At 42.1% G+C, this 11948-nt stretch overlaps 1 protein-coding gene across 1 annotated transcript in view; it reads right to left on the bottom strand.

Moving 5' to 3' along the window:
- Window positions 1–10410, bottom strand: part of atxn3 (ataxin 3) — an 80615-nt gene extending 70205 nt beyond the window's left edge. Inside the window, exon 1 of the mRNA XM_059960122.1 lies at window positions 10339–10410. Within this exon, the coding sequence (XP_059816105.1) occupies window positions 10339–10362 (24 nt within the window). The 5' untranslated portion in view covers window positions 10363–10410. The remainder of the gene's footprint in view (window positions 1–10338) is intronic.
- Window positions 10411–11948: the final 1538 nt, after the last annotated feature.

The raw sequence follows: 11948 nt of genomic DNA on the forward strand, positions 1-11948 counted from the left end.
ACTAGAAGGCCAGTGACTAATGAGTGCCGAAGAGATCGGTGCTGGGTCTGTTGTTGCCTGTCGTCTATATCAATGTGCTGGATGATAATGTGGTTAACTAGATCAGCAAATTTGTGAATGACACCAAGACAGGGGGTGTAGTGGACAGCAAGAAAAGCTATCATGGTTTGCAGAGGGATCTGGACCAGCTGGAAAAATGGGCTGAAAAATGGCAGATGGAATTTAATGCAGACAAGTGCGAGGTGTGGCACTTCGGTTGGACTAACCACGGTAGGTCTTACACAGTGAACGGTTGGACACTGAGGATTACGGTAGAGCAAAGGGATCTAGGAATACAGGTCCATAATTCACTGAAATGGTCATAAAGAAAGCTTTTGGCGCACTGGCCTTCATGAATATAAGTACTGAGTACAGGAGATGGGATGCATGTTAGTTTATCAAAACATTGGTGAGGCCTAACTTGGAGTATGTGTGCAGTTTTGGTCACCTACCTACAGGAAACATATAAATAAAGTTGAAAAAGTACAGAAAAAATTGACAAGGATGTAGCCGGGTCCAGGTGACCTGAGTTATAAGGAAAAATTGAATAGGTTAAGACTTTATTCCTTAGAAAGCAGAAGATTGTGAGGAGATTTGATAGAGGTATGCAAAATTATGAGCATAGATAGGGTAAATGCAAGCGGGCTTTTTCCACTGAGGTTGAGTGGAACTGGAGGTCATGGGTTAAGGGTGAAAGGTGAAAGATTAAGGGGGACATGAGGATGTGGAAAATTCTTCATTCAGAGGGTCATCAGAGTGTGGAACAAGCTGCCAGCACAAGTGGTCCATGGCTCTGGTCCTGGTGCAGGTCAATGGGAGTTTACAGTTTAAACAGTTTAAATGGTTCACCACAGATTAGATGGGCTGAAGGGCCTGTTTCTGTGCTGTATTTTTCTATGACTCTGTGACTCGTTGCAGAGTCTAATTAGACCAATGTTACACGCATTAAGGTGGTCATGGACCTCAAATTTAGAGCATATAAGTTACAGGTCTTGGATGAAAAAGATATTTGCCAGAAAGATTAACTCTGTCTCTGTCTCCACAAATGCTAACTGACCTGGTCTGTATCTTTGACCCTTTCTATTTTATTTCAGATTTCCAGCATCAGTTTCATTTTGCTTTTGGAAAAAAATGTCCTAATTGGTGCTGAAAACCACATGTTGAACTTTGGAAAAAAGAAATGCAGTATTGAAAATGGTTAAATACTTTTTATTTTATTTTATACAATGTGGAACAGGCCTTTGTGGCTCTTCAAGCCATGCCGCTCAGCAATCCCCCGATTTAAACCTAGCCTAATCATGGGACAGTTTACAATGACAAATTAACTGTGGGAGGAAACTGGAGCACCTAGAGATCACAGGGAGAACGTACAAACTTCTTACAGGCAATGGCAGGAATTGAATCGGAGTCACCTGTACTGTAAAGTGTTGAGCTAACCACTATGCTACCATGCATTTTAACAAAGAACTCAATATACAACATAGAAATGGGTCACTTAGTCCAACCAGTCTGGGCCACATTCTGTAGTTCTCTAATAAAACATTGTAATACTCCTGAGTCATAAAATGCTGCATTGTGACAGCTGATCTAATTTGCTTTGCACATGTCCTTCCAGCTTGCAAATGTTCAATCATGTAAAACCCATACATACAAATAAACAACACACACAAAATGCTGGAGGAACTCAGCTGGCCAGGCAGTATCTATGGAAAAGAGTGCAGTCGACGTTTTGGGCCGAAACCCTTCGGCAAGACTGTTGCTTAGATTTCCAGCATCTGCCGATTCTCTCGTTTGTCATACAAATAAACATTTGGGAGACCCGTAGATGAACTTGCCAAGTTCTGAGGTTGGAAACATGGTTCAAGGCCATGTTTCCAGCTTGTGAACAGCTCAGGTTATGAACAATTCACAGGAACAGAACCATGTCATTAGCTGGGGAGAACCTGTATTCCAATGTGTGCTGTAGCGTTTGGGCAAACAAAGCAACAACTGAGATGTTTCTCTTGGAGAAAGTAGCCTTTCAAATAGTATGATACTTTTTGTGTGTATTGCGCAAAGGGGCAATCAGGGATTTAGCAATCAGACTCTGGAGAAAACACCAACCCATGACAGAGGTAAATTACTCTGCAAATAGTGGGAGGACTTCCTCCGCTTCACCATACCTGCTACTTTGAATAACGTTAAACTCGCTCTGGCTGTATGCTTCTGTTTGACCGCTTGTTCAGGTTGAAATAAAAATCATAAATGGCCTGCTTCAAAAAGCTAAGCTTCAAACCTATGTCTTGTCCATAACTGTGGCAATTGATTTTCATCACTGTCTATATCTACACTGATCATCAGATGAAACTTTATTTACTTACCGATATAACCCATCGAGCCTTGTTGCCCCAGCAGTCCTACAACCCCGATTAACCCTAGCCTAATCATGGGCCAACTTACAATGACCAGTTGGCCTACATGGTATTTCTTTGGACTGTGGGAGGAGACCAGAGCATCCAGAGAAAACACACACGTTTCACAGGGAGGATGTGTAGAAACTCCTTACAGAACAGTGCCAGAATTGAACTATGAACTCTGAAGTGTTACAGTTACAGATACCGCAACCTGCCTGGATTGTAGGAGTGCTGTACAGGTGAGAGCTCCACCTGTTGTCCCCATCTCTCACAGTTGTGGGCGAGTGCTCAGCTTGTGGCAAAGCTCTCTCTGGTCTGCTCTGCAATGTTGTCTATCTATTTCTTCCTCTGCCCATTTTTCTTTTCCCCTTGCACTGTTCCCTGAAGAATGGTCTTTGAGAGTCCACTTGAGCTTGTTATATGGACATACTATCTCAGTTTTCTTTTCGTTACTGTGGACAGTAGATTTTCATATTGTCTCATGTGCTGGGTGATGGTTCTTTTTTCTTCATTGTTTGAGACATGGTCAGTATAGGAGATGCTGAGGATCCTTCTGAAGAATCTCATTTCCACTGCCTGGATCTTCTTTTGCAGTTCTGCTGTCAAAGTCCATAATTCACAAGTATACAAAAAAATGGAGAGCACAGGTGTGTGCAGGAGTTTCAACTTGGATCTGAGAGTGATATTGTTGTCTCTCCAGATTGGTTTTAGGCTAGCCAGCGTTGCTGGTGTTTAGACTGCCCTTGGAAGGGCTTCAGGCTTTGATTCTTCTTGGTTGATGGTGGGGCCAAGGTACTTGAACTGTTTGACTCTCTCTACTTCTTGTCCACTGACTTGTGATTTTTGCCATGATTAGATCCTCACTGTTTCTCATCAGCTTGGTTTTCACTGTGCTAATCTCCATGCCATATCTGCTAGGTGTATCGGCCAGATGGTTCACAAGGCAGGCCAATTCATCCTCACTCCCTGCCAGCCCCCAATGTCATCAGAGAACCTGAGGTTGGTTATAATCTGTCCTGCGATGCTGACTGTGCTGACATGGTCTTCCAGAGCATCTGTTGTTACTTGCTCCAAGAAAATCTTGAACAATGTAGGTGAAAGGAGGCAGCCTTGTCAGACTCCAACTGATGTGTGGAACCACTCTCCGCCTGTGCTTTACCGCACTAACAAGAGAAAATCTGCAGATGCTGGAAATTCAAGCAGCATACACAAAATGCTGGAGGAACTCAGCAGGCCAGGCAGCATCTATGGAAAAAAAGTACAGTTGACATTTTGGGTCGAGACCCTTCGGCAGTACTGCACTGTAGCTTTGGTGTGGACCTGCTTGATGGTTTGGAACAGCTTCTGGCCCAGGTTGTATCTCTTCATTGTGGCCCAGGGTGCATCATGCCACACCCTATCAAATGCATTCTTGAAGTCTATGAACACGTGGAAGATGTCCTGCTGATGTTGGCTGTATTTCTCGCACAGTTCTTGGAGGCTGAATAACTCCGGTACACCCAAAGCCGTTGTAGCGTCTTGCTAATGGCTCTGCTACCGTGGCGCCCAAACTTCTTCCAGTACATTCCTTGTAGGTGCTCTTCACCCGTCCCAAGTCAAAACTAATTGAAATTCTATTACCTCTTCTCCACATTTATTACTCATAATAATTGAAGAGTAATTCTACTGCAAGGATGTAACATTTTCACAACCATACATACAAGTGCTCTCATTCACAAAGATTTCTCCTGCATCCCGCCACACCCCAGTTCCCTCTCTCATTCTGCCTTCCTTCCAGTCCCACTCTTTGCTTAGCCCATTCTTCTCTCAACTCTTTCTTTAACTCAACCACCCTCTCTTAGGTTTCTGCCCTCTCCTATTCCTTCTCCAGTCTTTCTCCACTTCAATTCCTTGTCCAGTGCTCTCTCCTAGATCTTCAGCCACCAATTATTCACTCTCTCCTGAGGTAAGACTACTTCATCCCTTTAACTATCACTGCATTTTACTGATCAGCCAGAAGTAAATGTTAATGCTACATACATAAAATGAGGAATTCTCTATCATCACAGAATGAATGATGGAGAGAAGGGATTGTGTTAAAAAGGCTTCACTAAATGATATAGTAAAAATGAGTTGAATGGCCCATTCCAGCTTTGATTTCTTATGCTCTTTTTAAGTGTTCTATACTATCTCTAAAAGAAAACAGAGCTTAGCCAAATTGCAGGTTTATTAGAGAATTTCTTATTCACATAAGCTGTTACTGTAACACAACCTGGGTGATAAAAGTACGTGTTTGGCCTTTAAGTGCTTTGTACAGTGGCAATGAAAGTAAAACTCCATTCTGTCACTGAAACTGCTTTTTAAAGTGTAGGAATTGATTTATTTCAGGATTGTGGCAACATTGTCAAATGGAGTAATGATACATTCCAATTTCAAGGCAATTGTAGCATCAACTTCCGAGTTAAGTATAAACCAAAAATATCACTCAGGTCAAGGCCAATTTTCCTTCTACAACATGAAAAATCTGCACTCAGTTCCACACCACAGCAGTGCAAGTAATATCAGGAACCCTACTGCAAAAAAAATTTCCAAAAGGACTCTAACTAATTAACTATCACTGACTATCACTTGAGCCAAAGGATTCGGCAAAAATAAAGCTCAAAGTACATTTATTATCAATTTATATATATGCCACCATATTCAACCCTGAGATTCATCTCCTCACGGGCATACTCAATAAATTGACAGAATCTAATAACCCTAACAAAATGAATGAAAGACTGCCCATCTTGGACGCTCAATCAAGACTGCAGAAGACAACAAACTACGCAAATAAAAAGAAATAATAAATAAGCGATAAATACCGAAAACATGAGATGAAGAGTCCTTGAGAGTGAGTCCGTTGGTTGTGGGAACATTTCGATGATGGGCCAAGTGGTGAGTGAACTTATCCCCACTGATCCAAGAACTGAAGGTTGAGGGTAATAACTGATCCTGAATCTGGTGGTGTGAGTCCTGTACCTTCTTCTGAATGGCAGAAGTGAGATGAGAGCAAGACCTGGGTGCTGGGAGTACCTGATGATGGATGCTGCTTTCCTGTGACAGCATTTCATGTAGCTGTGCTCAATGGTGGGGAGGGCTTCACCCGTGACGGACTGGGCCATATCCACTACTTTTTTCATGCAAGGGCATTAGCGTCGCTGTTCCAGGCTGTGATGCAGCCAGTCATTATACTCCCCAGTACACATCTATAGAAATTAGTCAAAGTTTTAGGTATCATGCCGAATCTCCGCAAACTCTTATGAAAGTAGAGGCACTGCCATGCTTTCTTCACTCTTGCACTTAGGTGCTGGGCCTAGGACAGGTTCTCCGAAATAATAGCACAGAGGAATTTAAAGTTGCTGACCTTCTCCACCTCTGATGATGACTGGTTTGTGGATTTCTGGTTTCCTTCTCCTGAAGTCAATAATCAGCTCCTTGGTCTTGCTGAATATTGAGTAAGAGCTTTATTGTTATGGTACCACTCAGCCAAACTTTCAATCTCCCTTCTGTATGCTGATTTGTCACCATCTTTGATTCGGCTTACGACAATGGTGTCAGCAGCAAACTTGAATATGGCACTGGAGCTGTGCTCAGCACCTGTGCTTATGGAGGACATGCTGACAATCCGAACTGAATGGGATCTGCAAGTGAGGAAATTGAAAATCTAATTGCACAAGGAGGTATTGAGGTCTTGGAGCTTATTGGTTAGTTTTTGGTATTGATGCTGTAGTTGATAAAGGGCATCCTGATATATGCATCTTTGTTGTTCCAGGGTTGAGTGAAGAGCCAATGGGATGGCATCTGCTGCTGACCTATTATGTAGACAGGCAAATTGGAGCAGATCCAAGTCGCTTCTCAGGCAGGAGGTGGTATGTTTCATCACCAACTTCTCAAAACACCATGACTCAGGATGTAACTGTTACTTGGCTATAGCTATTGAGGCAGAATTGAGGAAAATCAAGCAAATATGGTAAACCCTTGAGCTAGATTTCCAAACCAACATTTAAAAAAAATGCAGACAGTGGAAATCTGAATTGAAAGCAGAAAGATCTGGAAAAAATCTTGGCATTTTGGAAAAAGAAATAATTAACAATTCAGGTCAATAATCCCTCCTTAATTATTTATTTTCACAGGTGCTGCCTGACCTGCCAAATTTTCCCAGCATTTCTACTTTTTTTTAATTCAAAAGATGTGGCTTTGATTTGTAGTAATTTAGATAGTAGATAAAAAATATTTCGTTATTTTATTAAAATAATTCCTCTGAATATACAGCACAATTTACAATATTTATTGGGATTGTGCATATAGTGGAAGTTGCCTGCTAGACACGTTGATCTCACAAAGAAACTTAAAACAATTGCTTGGAGCTCCTCCCAGCATGGTTGATGGCAGCATGGTTTCCAGCAAGTAGATCATGATAGAACAAAGTCACATAGTCTCCAGAGGCCTATCAGAATGTGCATGTTCCCTTCAGCCCCCAGAATAAAACTATACGTCCTAAGAATGCAAAGGACAGGTGGGCGTGCTTTCTGCTTCTGACTTTTGACAAGCAACAGCTGGAACTCAGGCCGATTACTTGTCCTTTAGTACTGATGCTGCTTGAATTTCACCCCAAGCACTAGGAAACACCATTGGAGCATGATAAAACAAAATCTGACACCTCAATGGAAACCCTAGGGGAAATGACCTAAAGCTTGATTAAATAACATGTTACATGTGCAGAGCAAAGAAGTGGAGAGGTTTTCAGTAGAAATTACAGAAATTACCACAGGTCAGTGGTAGAGCAACCAAGAATGCAGAACCTAAGGTGCACAATTATCTCTGAGGGTTATAGAAGTGTAGGAAATTAGCGATAGACAAGGATGACCAAGGAGGGTATGCAAACAAGAAAGAGAATTTTTAAATCAACAGATTGCTTAACTGGAAAGCAACGTATGTCAATAAGCAGTGGCATGATAATTAAACACAACTTGGTGAAAGGCAGCCATTCTTATGTCACGGACCCCTACTATTAACCAGAGGTCCGTGGACCCCAGGTTGGGAACCTCTGACTTAGGATGTGAGATGAACTTGCATGAAACCCTTGCAGCAACATGTGGATTGAGCAACCACCACAATGACAGCACCAGATGTCAGGATCAAACTCTTGTAACTGGAAGCAACTCCACTAGCTGCACCATTGTGCCAACACCATCAGTGTTTCAAATTATCACCTAACTATGCCTGAAATACTATGAGTACCTGTCTCTATTACCCTCAATCAAGTGTTCCACATTTCACTTATCATCTGACATATTTCTCAAACCACCTGTATTCTCATATCCATTACCTGAAGCCCTCTGCCAAGGAGAAATGTTTTTCACTTTGTACTTTATGGCCCTCGTAACTTTGTATACCTCAAGCATGTTTTCCCTCCTCCCACCCAGCTTTCTCCATTCCAAAGAAAAGAAACACAACCTGTCCAGCCTCTCCTCTTGGCTGAAATAGTCCATACCAAGCAATATCCTGGCGAACCTTCTCTGCTCCCCTTCGGTTCAATCATATCCTTCCTTAGCTCTGCAGACACTTCACTATATGTGCCTAAGTGTTTTATAAAATTATACCATCCGCTTTCTGATCTAGCTATTGAAGGCAAGTATCATATTTTGCTTGTCTTGCTGTCTTCAGTGATATTTGCTATCATACACCACGTTTCTTGTTCTTTATTACTTCCTGAGTTCTACAATTCATACTATATAATGTAACCTTATTGTCCTCTAAAAGCATATCACCTCACGTCATCCATTGCTCAGCCCATCCTACCCCATAAACTTTTTACAGCAACAATCTTAATGTCGTCTACTGATTTACTAATCAGACCTCCTCCATCAACATCTAGACTTTTAGTGTCAGTAACAAAGAACATCCCACCATTGATCTCTATAATACACCATAACCAACATATTTTTAAATCACAAAATCAACCCTCAACCGATACCCCCGTCACCAAGCCAAACTGCCCTATATTCACTGGGTTCTATCCTTTTCCTCAGTCTCCCATGAGAGATCTTAACTGGAGTCCATTTAGATTCTATCAACCAAATGACCCTCAATGACACACTTTGTGACCTCCGAGAAAAAAAAATCAATTAAACCAATCATTCAGGACAATCTTTAACACAATCTCAACAACTTATCTGCGCCTCTCTGAAAGCAGATTAGTCTTTCTCTTCAGAACTTTTCCACTATTTCCCCCCCCCCCCACTTACATTAGACTAAATTGGGTCAACGCTATTGCAGTTTTTGAACAGAGGTACCAACTTTGCTGGTCCTGTCATCTGGCATTTCATCCATGGTCAGAGAAGATTTGAAATTTTCACTTTGAGCCCCAGAGATTTATTTCCTTGCTTTTCATTCACTGATACATCTCATCAGGCCCTTGCGATTTATCCACCTTTAAGTTTGCTATACATACAGAATCCCTTCTGTTTCAATGCTAATTTGTTCCAGAATTCCCCCTCCAAATTTTCCAACTGCTATGTACTCCACAGTAAATTCAAATCTCTGTAGAAAATACAGGTGAGAAATTCACCTTTGAGACCTTCTGGCTCCAAGCACAAATTGTGATTATGGTTTCTAATAACATATATGGCCAGTACAGCACAGGAATAGGTCCTTTGGCTCACAACATCTGTGCCAGTTACAATACTAATTCAAACTAATTCCATCTGCCTGCACATGCACTTGTCTAGTGCCAGTCAGCCTTCTCCCAAATCAGGACCTTAACCTCCAATTCATACTTGCTGCTCACAAGGACTTTCTCTGTAACTTGATTACATGACTGCACTTCCAACTACTACTATCTGGAAACTGATGGTATACCACCATGTTTGTTTCTGAACTCCGTCCCGATAGTGTCTAGAAATATCCTCTCTCCTTAATCCAATAATGGACTGCTTGTTCAACATTGCAATTAATCTTCCTCATTAGCATATCATCTTCCCCACTAAGTTTCTAAACCTTGTAACGTTGTTTTGCTAAATCTGTTAACATACCTATAATAATCCTCCGTTCATTAGCCAGATTGTTATAATGGATGAAATCCAGCTTTCTACTCACCCCATAAACTTGAAACTTAGCTTCCCTTCTACATTTGGCTGTTTCTTACCTCCTATTCTGTATCCTACTTACCTGCCAAATTAGTTTTAAATTTCCACTTTGTCCCCTCCCCTCTCGATATTGAACCCATTCCAAATCAGGTGCATCCATTCTGGTTTGCACATTCCCTTTGTCTCACTACTATTTTTACCCTGATTTTTCAGACACTTCTTAAAACCTCTTTGATCATTCATCTGACCATCTATTCTGCATCTCTGGGTGGCGAACCTTCCAAATTAGCTTCCCAGCCTATTCTGCTTTAAACCCGTTTCACGGTTTTTTTTTCATTTTGACCACCTTGGAAAAATGAAGTTACTATCCTGCAAGCAAAGCACAAAGGCGTTGGAAAAATCTGTGGAGGGAAATGGACAATCGACGTTCAGGGTCGAGACCCTTCAATGTGGACTTTATCTGGACTACAGAGGAAGGATCTCGACCGTCCATTTCCCTCCACAGATGCATTCGGTGTATTGCTCCAGGTTCCAGCATCTGCAGCCCCCTCTTGTCTCCTTACTGTCCTGCAAATCCAGACTTTAAACACCAGGTACCAGACACCCACTTCCCGATAAGAAGCCCTGAAATACAGGACTTCACTACATTACTAAGCTATAGTTCTGTTCCTCGCTATCAGCGGGTCTAGAGCTGCTTCACATCAACCACCTTTCACTCTAACGCCACAGGATATTGCCGCCGCACCTCTCCGCCACTGCCGTCGACATTTTAAAATACAATTTCCGTATCAACTTACTTTCTCATGAAATATCGCCTCCATGGTAGATAATGGACCATCGTCCTGCGCGGCGTGATCCCGCCGGGTCAAACCCCGCGAACCAATCAGCGACCGGGACACGCACATTGGCGTCCTGACTACGTAAACAGAGTTAAAGAAGAGATGGGAAGCGGGTCTCCGCGCTGGGGACACGGTCAGCGATGGGAGGACCAAGCTCCGCACTGGGGACACGGCCAGGGATGGGCGGACCGAGCTCCGCGATGGGGACACGATCGGAAATGGGAGGACCGAGCTCCGCTCTGGGAACTGTAGGCGGCGGGTGGGGAAACCGAGCCCCACAATGGGGCCATTATCGTGATAAAAGCAGAGTTATGGCCTGTTTGGCGATGAAAACAGGATTCTGCCTTGGGAACACTTTCATTGATAGGAGAGATGAGCTCCGTAAATTTAAAAGTATTACCGGATATTATTATTCCAGAGATTCTCCGAAGGAAATGCGGTTTCAATAGTTTTGCAAGATTTGATTTGAACCCGTAAAACTCGGACCATATTTGCAAATGGTTGTCAATGTAAGGTGTCAAATGTGAATGAATTCTTCTAATTATGTCATAATTCAAACTTACATCGAGGCGAGATAATTGTAAATACTGTATTTTTGAAAGACTGAGAACTATAACTAGGCTGGCATGCCAAAACACAGCGTGTCCTACCTACAGTACTGGAGTTCCTGATTTTCTTCAGCTAAGATACTAAGTCTCAGTTTCAGATTTTTTTGTGGTAAAGACTATGATTTCTCCCTAATATTCTAGTCAGTATTGATCTCTCAAATATATTAATTGTTATATTGCCGACTGTATAACCGTCCTCTGTGCAAAATAATTGTCCCATTTTATAGTTGCCCATTATAAATTTATTACGAGGTAAAATATTTAAATACTTCTTCAAATCCTTTTGAGATTCTCATAAGCACTTTCTCCCCTTTCAGCGTTGCTTACTTCAGTCAAAATAAACAGGAGGTAAATTTGATAAATAGAAAGTATGCTATTTACCGAATTTTTATATAAACAATGCCTGGTACACATTTCCTGTTAAGAAGTAATCTGATAGGAGAGTGGACCATGGGAGAAAGGGGTACCAGAGGAGAAGTGGTAAGAGACCAGTGTGGGGAATGGGAGGAGGAGAAAGAAAAAAAAGGAAAAGGAGAAATCAATACTTGAAGGCTACCTAGATGGAATATGAGGTGTTGCCCCTCCACTCATTTCGAGAGGACTGGAGTATAAAAGCAAGGATGTAATGTTGAGCCTTTATAAGGCACTGCTGAGGCCTCACTTGGAATATTGTGAGCAGTTCTGGGTCAATTAACCTAAGAAAGGATGTGCTCATATTGGAGGGGTTTCAAAGGAGGTTCACGAAAATGATCCCTGGATTGAAAGGCTCATCATCTGAGGAGCATTTGATGGCTCTGGGCCTGTACTCACTGAAATTCAGAAGAATAAGGGGGAAATTTTATAGAAATCTATCGAATGTTGAAAGGCCTCGATAGAGTGGATGTGGAGAGGATGTTTCCTGTTGTGGGGAAGACCAGAGGGCATTGCCTCAGAATGGAGGGACATCCATTTAGAACAGAG

The sequence above is a fragment of the Hypanus sabinus genome, chromosome 2, assembly GCF_030144855.1.
Source record: "Hypanus sabinus isolate sHypSab1 chromosome 2, sHypSab1.hap1, whole genome shotgun sequence".
In the NCBI taxonomy this organism is placed as follows: Eukaryota; Metazoa; Chordata; class Chondrichthyes; order Myliobatiformes; family Dasyatidae; genus Hypanus; species Hypanus sabinus.